Source organism: Otolemur garnettii, unplaced genomic scaffold (assembly GCF_000181295.1).
Source record: "Otolemur garnettii isolate 467f Iridium unplaced genomic scaffold, OtoGar3 scaffold00097, whole genome shotgun sequence".
Classification (NCBI taxonomy): domain Eukaryota; kingdom Metazoa; phylum Chordata; class Mammalia; order Primates; family Galagidae; genus Otolemur; species Otolemur garnettii.
In genome coordinates, this window is record NW_003852492.1 from 5732756 (window position 1) to 5748678 (window position 15923).

General features: G+C 40.0%; 1 protein-coding gene across 6 annotated transcripts in view; it reads right to left on the bottom strand.

The window, feature by feature from the left end:
• Positions 1–15923, bottom strand: part of OPCML (opioid binding protein/cell adhesion molecule like) — a 1086020-nt gene that overhangs the window by 98313 nt on the left and 971784 nt on the right. For all 6 annotated transcript variants that reach the window (XM_012808947.1, XM_003795915.2, XM_012808949.1 and 3 more), the window contains one exon: positions 6986–7111. In XM_012808947.1, coding sequence (XP_012664401.1) covers positions 6986–7111 — 126 coding nt within the window. The remainder of the gene's footprint in view (positions 1–6985; positions 7112–15923) is intronic.

Below are 15923 nucleotides of genomic sequence, written 5' to 3' on the forward strand. Positions count from 1 at the left end.
GCTTGAGCCACAGGCGCCGAGCCGATCAGTACATTTCTTAACCTCAACATCTACCACATCGAATAGAAGACAGAACTGCCCAGCAGAGTCAGAACCATGGGTGACAATCTTAGTGGTATCAGCCCTTCACTCACATGGAATTCACTCACTAGCAACCTCATATATCTAGAACAAAGCCAAACATTATTTCCCCCAGACAGGTATCGTCAGTGCCGCTTATCATATTCATAAAAGCTGATGTGCTTAACCCTGAGAAAGTCCCCTCCTTACCACTAGTTCTTATTCAGGACTGATCTATTTTGTTTTATATAGATTCTTGTTCATGATAAATTAGGAGCAGATCATCAGAAGAAATGTGGCTGTGAACAGGCAAGTGTACTGACTTTAGGAAGATTTGACAATTAATAGTCTTTTTGGAGGGAGTATAGAAAAAGAGGAATTATTAAAAAAAAATCAAAACACAAGAGTTTAAACAGAATGACGGTATGTAAGAGCTATACTCCTAGTTATCTCAGCCCCCAAATGCTGAGATAAAAAGAATTGGTACATGTGATGCTGATGTTATATTATAAAAATGAGGCTAACTGGCATTCAGTAGACTCAAGGAAACAGAGAATATAATATATTTTTTAAAAAATTCCATTGAAAAGGACTCAAATCAATGCATTACAGAGTCAACTTTGGTTACCTGGAAAATTTACTTCTATGAATTAACTCATTCACTTGTTCCCCAAGGTATTACTCTATGTGAGTAGACCACACAGGCAATTCACTCACATGTGAATAGCTGTCATCTTAAAATCTCAGTGGAGGGGAGACAGAAAAGACGACTTAATCATTTTCCCCAAACACCTGACCTTTCCAAATATGTCTTCTGAAACAGGGCCAGATGTGTCAGGCAGATTACTACGGCATCAGAAGAGAGAAAGACAGCCCTTCTTAGAAGACAACGGGCTGTGGGGTCTTCTGCCACTCCCATCTCTGCAACTGTGTTTTCACACTGCCTACATGCCTCGCAGAGACTCTCAATTTCTGTTGACCCAGCTCTCCTCCCTCTGTCCTTTAAGATTGGGAAAGAAAATAACCCTTGAAACCCAGCTGGCTCACAATGTTTTCTAAGTACATTGGATACTTGCCAATCCACTCTGTTTGTGTGGGACCCAACTCTTTCCTGGGGAAGTCTCTGCAATAGCAGCCTGTGAGTCCACCACCATCCCAGGTCCTGAGCTGTAGGTGAGCTGATACAGATTTCTATGTGTGTGAATGCTATTAAACGTGCTCCATATTCTCTAGAAAACTCATGTAAATATATGTTTTAAATAATCCAGTATTTGCTATTGAAAAAATTAAGTATAGCTTTTTAATCTAAAGATAAAGAACAGAGACACAGTCAAATGCTCAGCAGTTTGCACATCAACTGCAAAACCTCAAATGTACATGTTCAAAGCACTTTTCTTTGAGATGGTCCTAGGACTTAATCACGAGTCTGTGAAATTTCCAGCTTTCCTCAAAAGTAAGACACATGTGCCCTGGGAATGCCTAGCTTCAGGGAATCCTGGCATACTTTCAATGTTGCCAGGGAAACCAGGGATCAGGAGGTCCCCAGATGCACACCCAGTCTGAAAATCAGAAAAGGGGAAAGGTCTTTCAATTCTCATTTGAGAATTTGGTGTTTCTTCAGAATTTCCTCCCTATTTCTGTAGGAAGGACTTGTTTTGGATTTGTCTGTTTTCAGAAGAAATGAGCCTGAAAAACAAATTTGTTTCAAAGAGACCACCAGAAAGTGTCAATGATGGGAGTATTTACACCACAGACACTGGCATATGCTCTCACACTGCCTCCATTCTCAACCAATTTGAAATATTTCCCAGTGTTCCACAACCTGAAACCCCTTATTTTTAAGCCATCTATCATTTCAGGTAGAGGTGGTATATCTATATTTTGGCCTGTATTTTTTTCTTCATTATCTATCTACTTTTTATATTTCAAAAATTTGTCATAGCTTCTGATCCATCAAAGCTCACCACTATTATAATCTAGTGTGATCATGAATTAATTTGTTTTAATTTCTTTTCTATAATTTCTAAGAGTGACAGCATATACTCAGACTGGCATGTTAGACCATAAATGTGACTAGTATTCTTAGTCTTTAGTAATCTGCTCATTAAAATATTTTTCCTAAGCCAGGCATTATGATTCACGCTTATAATCCTGGCACTTTGGGAGGCTGAGGGAAGAGGACTGCTTGAGGCCAGGAATTTGAGACTAGCCTGAGCAACATAGTGAGACTTTGTTTCTACCAAAAAAATTTAATATTTTTAATATTAATATTACAATTTGTAATATTAATATTACACCTGTAGACTCAGCTACTCCAGAGCCTGAGGCAGGAAGCTCACTTGAGCCCAGGAGTTTGAAGTTACTTTGAGAGATAATGATGCCACTATACCTTAACCTGGACAACAGAGCAAGACCCTGCCTCAGAAAAAAACAAAATTCCTAAATGAAAGCTTATTTATTCATTCCTGTTATATAGATCCCCAAGTTTAAGTCACATATTTCTTTTTTTTTTTTTTGAGACAGAGCCTCAAGCTGTCCCGCTGGGTAGAGTGCCTTGGCCAACCTCCAACTCCTGGGCTCAAGCAAGTCTCCTGCCTCCGCCTCCCAAGTAGCTGGGACCACAGGCACCGCCACAACACCCGGCTACTTTTTGGTTGCAGCCATCATTGTTCTTTGGCGGGCCCGGGCTGGATTCGAACCCGCCACCTTAGGTGTATGTGGCTGGTGCCTTAGCCACTTGAGCCATAGGTGTTGAGCCTAAGGCATATATTTCAAATATTATATTAGCATTTTGTGAACTCAGCTGTCTAGCAGGCTAAATCCTTCAATGTAATTCTATTGGAATTTCAAAAAAAATGTCATTACAACCTTTATTTCTTATTCTTCCGTGTTGCACTAACCAACAAATTTTTCTAAAAATGCTGTTTGATGTTCAAGTTTTATTGGTTGCTCTTCTAAACCTTTAAAGCAACTCCCTAACTAAGAGTGACAGGAGCGTCCTTTTAAAAATAAATATTGGTAGCCACTCCATAGACGCAAATTTTAAACTTGCAAACACTCCAGGTTCCAGAGTTTTTTGAACTTGGAAAACAATTCTTCAAGTTTAAATGTTTAAATGTCATTGAGACAGGGAAGGGGAAAGATAATGGTGGAAATGAAAGACAGCAACGTTAAGGCCAAGGCTATGAGAACACAAAGGTAAATTCAAAGTAGAACACAGCCAGAGAGATTTAAAGAGCAGAGGGATCATTTAAATTTAGGATTTTCCAGTGAAGCTGAATTGCAACTATTACATTCTATAAAAGGTTGGGAATATGAATGAGTCTCTGTTATTTTAAAAGGGAAATCTTACCAGTGTACCATTATAAAGAATTGCTTCAAAACATTTATATAAAGTCAGAATGCCTTTTGAAAGATTTCTAAGCTTAGAGAACTGTGCATTTAGGATCAAATAACTATATTCTTGGATTTCAAGCATTTATGAAGACATCTGACTTTCCCAAATACATAGAAATTGACCTGATGGTTAGACATGTTTTTGTATATAATGTACATCCAAAATTCTCCCTGACTTTAGGCAAAATTACCATGGAGCCCACGTCTTTGGGAACATACACTATTGCTGTGTTTATATTAACATTGACCTTCGTGATGTCCCTCATGTACATTTTAATATTCTTGTTAATATTACTTTATGACACTGGCATTTTGAATTTCAATATTTGAGATCTTTATACAAAGAATGTTAGGCAGATTTATTAGTATTAACTTTCCTCATAGCAAGGCAGGGACAGAATCACATATTCTCAGTCTGCAAAGAAGTAAATGGCAAAAACTCACCATGATGCAACGAGGAACAAATCCAGTCTCCCATTTGGTAAGCACTATGACACAGTTTATGTTCCAAATTAGGAGGAAAAATTCAAGTCTTTATTTCCTCCATCTCTCTATATTTACATGCCCAAAGTTCCTGTGATTTCATTTGCCTATGATAAAATGCACTTACTCCAAGTTCACAATTGAAGGTGACTAATTTCAACACTAGAGTGACTTCCAGCCCAAGATGTAGATCTTTTCCATAATTCCCCCAGAATTTCTTGTCCCTGTTTACAATCTTCCCCTTAATTGCTACCCTAGTTAACCATAAACTTGATTTTCATCATTATATTAATGTTGCCTATTTCATATAAATAAATTCCTACAGTCTCTCTATATATTTATGGTTAGTTTTTTTTTTTTTCTTCAACATGATATTTTGGGCATTGTGTTACATGCAACAATGATTTTTTCTTAGTAACTGCTGAGTAGCAGTCTCTTGTTAGAATACACCAGAATCTATTTGCCTATTGGTGGTTATCTGGGTTATTTATAATATGAGACTGTTATAGAATGAAACTTTTAAGAACACTTGTGCACAACATATACTTGTGAACGTACACTTTCCTTTATCCTGAGTAAACACCTAGGAGTATAATTTCTGGGTTATATGCTAAGTATATATATAACTTTATAACAGAACACCAAACTATTTCCCACTATAAGTAGTGCTTATACTACTGACGATTGCAGAGTCAGTGTATAAGCTTCAGTTGATGGAAGTGCTCACCAACACTTGATATTATCAATCTTTTTAATGTCTGTCCTTCCAGTGATTGTGTAGTGGTATCTAATTATGGTTTAATTTTCATTTCTAGGATAAATATGTGGATTATCTGTTTTGTGCTTATTTGCTAGTCATACATTGTATCTTATTTGGGGATTGTTTATTCACATTTTTGTTCATCTTGAGGTGGGTTGTTAGAATTGTGTTGTAAGGATTCTTCATAGTCACTACATTTGCCAGATATATGTACAACAGATATTTTTTCCAAGTCTTCAGCTTGACTTTTCATTTGTTCTTAATTAATTTTAATTTTGACTAAGCCCACTATCAGAGGAATTTCTTCCCGCAAAAATAATACCTTGAATTTCTAATTCCCAAGTACCTCAGAATGTGATCTTATTTAAAAATAGAGTCTTTCTAGAGGTAATCAAGTTAAAATATGGTCAGGAGGATGGGCTCTAATGCAATATGGCATACTTCATTATGTAAAAGGGGAAATTTGGACACAGATATCCACAGAGAAAAGGCCATGTGAAAATAAAGGCAGAGAACAGGGTGATGTATCTACAAGTCAAGCAATGCCATCTAATGATACCAGAGGACCACCACATCCAAGAGAAAGGCATGGAACAGATTCTCCCTTAAGCTCGCAAGACTAATCAACTATGAGCATGCCCTCATTTTGGACATTTAGGCTCCAGAAAAATTAATTGATATAATTAAAGGGCACACAGATTTTGATATTTTGGTCCTAATACAAAAACCAATTTGTCATTTTTTGTTGTTGTTATGCTTAGGACTTTTTTTTGCCATTGTCTTTTTTCTAAAATTTACCTTTATACTTTTTTAAAAAATTAAATCATAGCTGTGTACATTAATACAATCATGGGGTACAATGTGCTGATTTTAAATACAATTTGAAATATTTTCATCAAACTGGTTAACATAGCATTTTCTTAGTTATTGTGTTAAAATATTTGTATTCTATACCTAATAAATTTCACATGGCATTTTCTTAGTTATTGTGTTAAAATATCTATATTCTATACCTAATAAATTTCACATGTACCCATGTAAGATGCACCATAGGTGTGGTCCCACCAATTACCCTCCCTCCACTCATGCTCCCCCCTCCCTCTCCCCTTTCCCCTTCTTCTTGGGGTATAATTGGGTTAAAGCTTTCATATGAAAGCTATAAATTGGTTTCATAGTAGGGCTGAGTACATTGGATACTTTTGCTATGCTTTCTTTTAATCAATCCTTTTTATACGACACATAGACACACTCCACACATTTTCCCATTCACTAGGTTTCATGTTTGGATTTTCTAATGCCCAAGGAAATACTCATTTCTTATATAATTTCTAGAATTAATCATAGTTTCTAATAGCCATTCAAATACATCAAGTGGCTCTGTGCCCATCTCTCCAAGTTCAACTTGGAGCCAGTTTATTTCCAAGGGGATAAGGCTCATTGTCCTTTTGGTTTCCTTTTTCTTAAGTGGAGGTATTTTAAGTGATATTTTCCTATCAATTACAGAATGCCCAGCACAGACACGCCCAAATGCACTTAACCGTTCCTATTGTCCTTCCACTCAAGGCGAACTACTCACACACAGTCAAACTGATGTGGCTCTGGATAAATGTCTTAAAAGCACTGAACAAGGATATCCTTTTTCTCCTGGGTGCACAGTTGCACCAAAGACCATTCTGGCATCCTCACACTCTGCTTCAAGAAAAGACAAGCCACCAACAGATCCCCCATCTCCACCTACAGAAGTTAACGTCTTCATTGGAAGTTACTCTTATGGCCGGGTGTGGTGGCGCACGCCTGTAGTCCCAGCGCTATGGGAGGCCGAGGCGGGTGGATCACCTGCGCTCAGAGGTTCGAGACCAGCCAAGACCCCCCTGAGCCAAACGAGCCAGAGTGAGACCCCGTCTCTACAACAACAACAGGACAACGAGACAGCCGGACCTTGTGATTCCAGCTCCATGGGGGGCAAGAAAACACTACAGGAGGAAGAAGTAATAAAATAAATAAATAAATAAAAAATAAAAAAAAACCTTCAAAGGAAGTTAGTCTTACACACCCTTGTTCTTCCTTGTTTGGAAAATCAAAGCCCTCTTAGACCACACACAAAAAGAAAAACCTAAGAAAATAATTTAGTAAACATCCTCTTTTGCAATCTCTCGGCAGCAAATGCATTTCATATCACAGTGTTACAAACACAATGTAATTTTCTGGTTCCCACAGTCCTGCTGTCCATGAGAAGCAAGACTTTACCACACAAACTCTGAAAACTCCTTCCGGTCAATACCTTACCTTTGACTGACAGGTGTCTCCATGTCACCGTTGGCTCTGGTCTGCCAATAGCAAGACACAGCAGGGTCACACTGCTTCCCTCATTCACTGTGATGTCTGATGAGATATTCATGATCTGGGGAGGAACTACAAGGAAACAGAAGAAATGCCTGAGAATAAATTTTTGCACTTAAGAGATGTCAGCCAATAACTATCTGTATAGCACATTTTTATATAAATATTGTGATCAAAAATAAACTTTGAGTGGCTTGGTTTGCTGAAGATATGGCATTGAACACTCTGACAGCACGGACATGGTTGAAGAAGCTCTGTGTTATGTTCCACTGTTCTGGGACAGGTGCATGTCAGGTGGGGTAGAGGGACAGAGGAACCCAAGTTGGGGGGCACTACTTCTTGTTGATTTCAAGGCAAATTCAAAGGGAAAATACGTACAAAGTCTCCCAAGAGTTCTTTTTTTTTTTTTTTGAGATGGAGCCTCAAGCTATCCCCCTGGGTAGAGTGCCATGGCATCACGCTCACAGCAACCTCCAACTCCTGGGCTCAAGCGAGTCTCCTGCCTCAGCCTCCCAAGTAGCTGGGACCACAGGCACCCGCCACAGCGCCCGGCCATTTTTTGGTTGCAGCCATCATTGTTGTTTGGCAGGTCCGGGCTGGGGATTCAAACCCGTCACCTTAGGTGTATGTGGCTGGTGCCTTAGCCGCTTGAGCCACAGGCGCCAAGCCCTCCCAAGAGTTCTTGTCTATCTACACACTTAATATTCTTAGTGAAATTGGTGGCTTATGTCTTAAGTGAGAATAGGGACCACTCAGGGGGCCTTTCCCAATATCTCATTCAAACAGCCACCCACACTGAATTAGATACCATTTCCCGAGCATTCCAGACTCTTAAATTCTTTGACCTAGAACAATGTGTTCTGTCCTGGAATTCTTCTCTTTATCACTTCTTAACTTGAAAATCTCTACTCCTTTCCACAAAAACATCTTTAAGGCTAACTGGAATTTTCTCTGGCTCCCTTGACCACAGTTAGCTGCCTTTTTCCCTAAGCAGCAATGCGCTGGTGTCCCTCCTCCTGCTAAATGCATTATCTAGTGGCATCATACCCAGTGGTTAAGAGTGGGGCAGTGGACCCAAGGAGACTAAGGTTTGAACCTTTGTTGAACCTCCCCCCACTGCTGTCTGATCTCTAGTAAAGGAAGCTACCTATGCCCTTTTAAGCTCTGGTTACCTCATTTGTACAGGAATTTAATAGCTAAACTCATTGCGTTGGGAGGTTTAAATGAAATAATGGCCTAAGAGAGTACCAGATACAAAGTAACTTCTCAATAAATGTTAGTTAATATGACGCCAGTGATGATGATGATGAAGTATATTGCTTGATAATAACAACTAAACCAATATCATTCACAAACAACAGTTTTTTTTTGTCCAAGTATCTTTGTTTGCTTATTTATATTTTAGAAACAGGGCCTTGCTGTGTTGCCTAGGCTGGAATGCAGCGGTATGATCATAATTCACTGGCAGTGATCCTCCTGTTTTGGTTTCCCCAGCAGCTGGGACTATAGGCACATGACATCATACCTGACTAATTTTTTTCTTTTTTTAAATTTTGTGTAGAGAGAGGATTTTGCTATGTCACTCAGGCTGGTCTTGAACTCCTGGCCTCAAGCAATCCTCCTGCCTCAGCCTCCCAAAGTGCTGGAATGGCAATTCTGAGCCCTTGTGCCAGCCTTATGTTTCTTGCAGTTTTTGGCCAGGGCTGGGTTTGAACCCACCACCTCCGGTATATGGGGCTGGCGCCCTACTCCTTGAGCCACCGGGGCTACCCAGCCTCATGTTTCTTTAGCCCTGTAAAACCTAACCCCATCGTCCCCAGTCCTACTGTCTACCTGCGCCCACCTCTAGGCCTGGACTCTCAATTCAACTCAAACTTTAGGGTTGGAAAATACCTAGATTCCTTCTCAACTCTTACTTCTCATTGCCACTGAACTGATTAAGTTTCTCACCAATTTTCACAGGGACAAGTGGAACAGCCTCCTACCTAGATCTTCCCCCTGACCTCTTTTCATTTTGGGTCCCTCCAGTCTACCCACTACATGTGGCCAGATTAATCTTCCCAGGCAACATCTGAACAAACTGCTCCCCTCTTTGCTCCTTTAAACGTGGCCTGCTACGACTAACGTACCAACTTGTCTGCATGACGTAAGCCCTTTGCAGTGACAACTTCACTGACAAGCTTCATCTGCAGGCCCTGTCCTCCCTGACCCAGCACATGCCAGACACTGGACCCCTGTCCTCCCTGGAATGTGTGAAGGCATAAGTACTCCCACAGCTTGCTTCTCCACACCTCCCCCGAATTTCCTACCTGACTCATCTTTTAAGGGGTGCTTAAACAATGCCATCTTCCCTTTGCAGTTTTCCATAACCTCTCTCTAAATCCCAAGAGCAGATTCGCCCACTGCTCGCTGCATTTTGTCCAGACCTGCCTCGGGAATGTTCAGGCTACATTACAATGCTTGTTTTCTGCCTGTTTCCCTACCAAGATGGAGGAGTTTGAATCCTGTACACTTCTATTCATCTGGGCTGGGTATAGAGGCCACCAAGGGTACAAGCTTAATGCCTCTAAGATCCAAAGAACATACTGTATAGAAATCCAAAAACAAAGGGAGGTAGAGCTTTGAATGGATGATTTTTGATACCTAAACCTTTCTTCCCTATATTCTTTCAGATCCTCAAATTAAAGGAAGGATAACATAAAAGAGAGGCGATTCCAACCTACAGTCATGCTGATTTATTTGTACTGCCAGTTTAATTATGAATTATTAATTACCAAACAGGTAGAGTGCGAATAGATTCCAAACCACCCCGAGTCAGTGGCAAAGGAGAATTATGGCTGATGCTCAATTCAGACGACTTTGCAGCCCAGAGTTTTATGCTGCTGAGACCTTACAGGTAAGTCTTTTCAAGGAGAAGCCATAAGTAACGAGTAGAACATTTGAGCTCTTAAGGGAATCCACATTAGCAAATAAATAAAAATTGCCTCGCTTATAAATCTGCCATATTTTGCATTATTTCTGCATTAGGATTTGGCCTGAAATTTCAGTGCCCATATTTTACTCAGATACACACTGGGGGAAAAAAACAGTGTACATTCTAACTACACTGTATTCTCTTGAGAAAACCATTCTACCAGGTTTTTTTTTTTTTCCTATATTTTCGAGCTTGTTAAAAAATAGTTCTGGGCTTAGAAATGTCAATGCTTTTTCCACTTCTGTAAAGCAACAACTTCACTGCAACTTCCAAAATATTCTCAAAATAATGTCTACTTTGGCTGGACGTGTTAGGCTATATGAAGTTCCCTTTCTCTGGACCCTCGAGTCTCCCAGCCCCAGGAAGATGGCTAGGTTAGGGGAAGATGATACAGCACATGGCCGGGATGGAACTGTCAGCCCAGCCCCCAAACTCGGAGTCATTATTTCCACAGACGTTCTATTCCATTTGATAGTTTGAGGAACAGTGGATTAAGAGATGTTTGTAAAATTGCATGAATATTAGCACGAACTCCTCATTGCTCGAGTGCTCAGTCCAGTTAGGAAACAGCTTCCTGAACTGAGGTCACACAGGCTAACCCAGACATTCCCACCCCCCGTGGGCAGCACTGTGTGTCATCCTCTGTAATTCATCACTGCCATTTTTCTCAAAGGAGGCAAGACAGGGACAGTTTCAAGCATGTGGGTAGCCAAAAAAAAAAAAAAAAAGGAGGCGTAGTGGCGGGATTGGGAGAAAGGAAAGTTCTTTCTCTTCTCAATTATGATACCCTTAGAAACTAACCATAATAGGCAAACTAATTGCTTTCAAATTGTGTGCTTATCTCATGCGCTTCTTACAAATTATGAGATAAATAGGACACATGTTCTCATTATTAAAATTGAAGAAACTGAGGCATAGGGAGAGGAGTCATTGGCCAAAACTGAAGGGTTAATAAATGGCAGGAGTCCTTCTGTTACATCATGCTGCCTTTTGTTTAGAATCTCTTATCAATTCCCCAAATGCAATATTTAGATCCATAACCTTTGCCTAGTCTGTTCCTTCTCTTTCAGATGTCTTTCCCAAGAAGCTTCCTTCACCACGAGCAAACCATCCCTTCTCCTGAGCTTCCCAGGAGTGCTGGGAACTACTGAGGCGGGGCCCATCCTGTACACCCTTGTTTCCCCAGAGCCATGCATGTTATCTGCCAAGGAAGGTATTTATTAATTTTAGTATAATCTTAGATTAGAAATAAATTTGGTAATGTCACCACATCTCTATGCCTTTTTCCACGATAACAAAGAAAAGAACACATGGGGATGGCTATAAATGTTCCTCTGTGTTTTTGTAAGCCAAGGACCTTGGCTTAATTCTCAGGTATCTGTGGCAAATGAGTCTGTACACATCGCTAGGGTTTATAAGTGTACAAATAAATACAAAGAAACAATGATCTCACCTAAAATGCCTAAGTTGCTCTAAGGAAATGAGTTTCACTAAAGGACAACAGATGGCATAGCGGGTTTTCACTCCATGTCTCCAGACACTATGGACCCCACCCCTGATGGTGGTGAGTTAAAACAGGGCCCTCACATAGGTTGTGTGGACTGTCCCATGCACAGCTGCAGTGACTTCTAACTGTGATCATTTTAGGTAGATAGATTACAGAGAGATGAAATGATGTCAGATGATAGATCAGAGAATAGGTAGGTGATAGATAGGAGGTCATTAACTATAAAATGTCCAATTTCAAATCAAAAGTTTAGTTTATTATATCTCAAACAAGAAGAAGTACGATTTTGCCAAAGCTTGCACCAACCTCTGACAGAGTTTTGCCGTCTTCATGGGAGCTCGTTTATGCCAACATGAAGAAGCTGGAGAGCAAGTGGTGATTGCAAAAGGCATTTTCCACAGCTTGATGAGAATTGAATATTTTTCTTTGCAAAAAATTGTTCAAAGACTGGAAGAAGTGGTAGTCAATTGATGCGAGGTCTGGTGAGTACAGTGGATCACAGAGTTTCCAGGTCCAGCTTCTGTAGTTTGAGCAGTCTTGTTTGTATGACATGTGGACAAGCATTGTCCTGTAAGAGGAACCGCCTGTCTCTCCCAACCAGTCTCAGCTGCTTAATCACAAGCATCCTCACCATGTCATTCAAATGTCTGCAGGAGACAGCCATTGCAATCGATTGACCAGGTTTCATGAAGCTATAGAGGGTAATTCCAGTGCTAGACCACCACACAGACCCAGCAGCTTTGTTAAATGAAGATTTGGTTTGGGCTATGCTTCAGCACTTCATCTTTATCCAACGATTGCACCCCATCTTTGTGACTGTCAGCAAGAACCCATTTTTCATCACACACAATACAGCTTAGAATGGTTTGCCTCTATGTGGTGGTAGCAAAGAAAGGCAAGCTTCGAGACGGTTTCTGTTCTGACACTTACATAATAATTCATGCATAACCCATCTCTCCAGGCTCTTTATCTTGCTGAGTTCTTTCAGATGGTCCAATGTCACACCCTGCTGCTAATTCACGTGTAGGCTGAGATGGATTCGCTTCTATTATATCTTTCAGCTCATTGCCATCCACCTTGGTCTCAGGTGGCCCACATGGCTCATTTTCAAGATTAAAATCGCCAGGCTGGAACTTCTCAAACCATCCCTATACTGGGTGTTCATTAGCCTCATCTTTCCCAAACACTCTGTTGGTATTTTGAGCTTGCTGGGTTACATTGGTTCTAAGATGGAACTCATATTCAAAAGTAACGTGAATTTGTGACTTATACATAATTTCACAAAAATTGCTCTAAAAATAATGTGAAAGATATTTACAAGATAAAACATGCCTTTGAAAGAATGAGGAGGTACCTTCACCGTAAAAATAAAACAAGAAGCGTCAAAGTGAAATGTCAGAGAGAGATGTCAACTGTCAAACTAGGACTTAAGGAAACTGGACCTTTCGTTATAACCTAGATACAACTCATGCCGGATACATAGAGGCTAGGTGGAGAGATAATGGATAGAGAGGTGGATAGGTAGAGACAGTTAGAAATATAGATAGAGAGGTAGGTGATCGGTAGAAATACAGAGATAGATATAAATAAATTATCTGTCTCTCTGCATGTGTATGTGTGGACAGATACTATTTTACCAGATTGTAATTAATCTCTTGAGGAAGGGGCATGTTTTCACAGGTGTCTTTGCACTCTGGGTGACCATGATATTTATTCATTGAGCCTGGCCAGCTGCTCTAAAGCCCCCACCTGTGTCCTGCAGCCGTCCCTGCCTCTCCAGTCTCACTGCCCTTGACTCAGATGAGGAGCTTGTGTTTCACTGCATGGGCTCTTACAAAAGCCTCTTCATTTCCCTACGCACTACCACCTTATAGTCAACCCCCAAACGCCTACTACAATTACTATTTAAATACATTGCTCCTCCCTAAAACCTCCAACTTCTGCCCCTTGCTAAGAACGCAAAGTCCAAACTTAGCAGGATTTACAAAATCATTTGCAGTCGGGCCCAAACCTAATATCCCAGCCCTTCTCTAACGTATCTCGCCAGAGCTTCATCATTCAACTCTATGCCCTTATTTGCCTTTACACACACAATTCCCTCTGCTTGGAAAACCCATTCCCACTTCTGAGAATATGAACCACTCATCCTTTAGTGCTCAACTGAAATGGGAGCTCCTTCATGATGCCTTGGTTGCTCTCTCTTCCCTTTCTAAGACATTTTTTCTTTATGCCTTTATCATCGGACTTATCTTTGCAACTGCCCTAGCCCATGGAAGGGGCAACCATGCTGTCATTATCTTTGTACTGCTATTATACAACACCACGCCTGGCATGTAGTAACATCCTCTTTATTGATGTGTGAGCGCACAGCTTTTAAAATTGTGTACGGGAGAAAGTGCCAAGTGGTTCCCATCCTGGAGCTTTGACGTTTGCCCTATCCTCTCTCTGAAATTCTCGCTATCCTATTCTTCACTTACAGAATTTTCCCATCTGAGCTCAGTTTACTGTTACTTCCTCAGAGAAGTGTTTAAGTAATAAATCTGATCCCCCAGCCCCGCTGTCTAAGTCAGAGCCTCTCGTTACAATCTCTCCTCAACCCTTACATGTTCCTCTGTAATGTGTACATAGTTTTGTGCTTTTATATTCATGTGTATAATTGTTTAATAGGGCTATGGCCCACTCAACTATGGACTTTATAAACCATTCTACTCCCAGTATTTAGGACAATGTCTGCTCATATAATAGGTTCTCCATAAAAATATGCTGAATATATAGATGACTCCTATGTGTACTGTGTCATACAGATCATTGTGAAGGGAAAAACTTGCATTGCAAAAGGCTTTTTTTATTTTTTATTAAATCATAAACACATAGATCATGTATACATTAATGCATTTATGGGTCCAATGTGCTGATTTCATATAGAATTAGGAATGCTTACATCACACTGGTTAATATATACCTCATCTCATTTACTTAATTATTGTGTTAAGACATTTATACTCTATACTTAATAGATCCAACATGTACCCTTGCATTATGCACCATAGGTGTGATCCCACAATTAACCCTCCCTGGATCTGACCTCCCTCCTCCCCTTCCACCCCCTCCTCCCTCCTTCATCTTAGGCTATAGTTGTGATCTATTCTTCATATGAAAGTGTGATTGTAAATTGGTTTCATAATAGTACTGAATACATTGAATATTTTTTCTTCCATTCTTGAGATACTTTACTAAGTAGTACATGTTCCAGCTCCATCCATGTAAACATAAAAGAGGTAAAGTCTCCATCTCTTTTAAGGCTGCAAGATATTCCATGGTGTACATATACCACAATTTATTAATCCATTCATGGGTTGATGGGCGCCTGGGCTTCTTCCATGACTTGGCTATTATGAATTGAGCTGCAGTGAATAATCTGGTGCAACTATCTTTGTTACAAAGTGATTTTTGGTCTTTTGGATATACACCTAGTAGAGGAATTGCAGGATCAAATGGCAGGTCTACTTTTAGATCCCGGTATTCTCCATACTGCTTTCCAAAAGGGCTGTATTAGCTTGCACTCTCCCCAGCAGTGCAGAAGTGTTCCCTTTTCTCCACATCCACGCCAACATTTGTAGTTTGGGGATTTTGTTATGTGAGCCAGTCTTATGGGAGTTAGATAATATCTCAAAGTGGTTTTGATTTGCATTTCTCTGATGATTAAAGATAATGAGCATTTTTTCATGTGTCTGTAGGTGGAATATTTCTTGGTATAAGTTGATTAGAGATTGAAATGTATGATTCTGCACTTGGTAGCTCCATCCTGCGTAAAGTTGATACAATGTGTTGGAACCTGGACATGAGAGGCCAGGGACCAGGTCTTGGGTTCTGGAGCTCAGTGGAACCCTGCAACGTTGTCCTTAGCCTCTCTCAACTCCTGGCTCCTCATTTGTAAAATGACAATGACAGGATGTATCTCTCCAGGTAGCTGAGAGAACTAAACGTAAATGAACTCAATGCATTAGCACAGTGTCTGAAAATAAGTTAAGCTCTCAGTAAAGGTAAGCTGTTATTATCATTGGAGAAACTCGCTGTGAATACTGTTTATGCCACTTAAACTCAGAGAAATGGCTTCATCTGTGCATAATTGCTCATTCTCAAAATCTCAGTTCCTTCCATTTATGTCAGGGCTTACAGATGATGCTTGCTTTAGAGATAGTTGAGAAAAGAAAATTTCTTTTTTTATACATATATAGTATTATATATGTAATGAAGTATTACGTTACATATAATGCATATATATATATATACATTATCCATTGTTTATACATCTTATCTTATATAATATACTATATAGGATAATCTGTACATACTTTATATATAGCATGTTATATATGTACACTACAAATAGAGCATCTGTG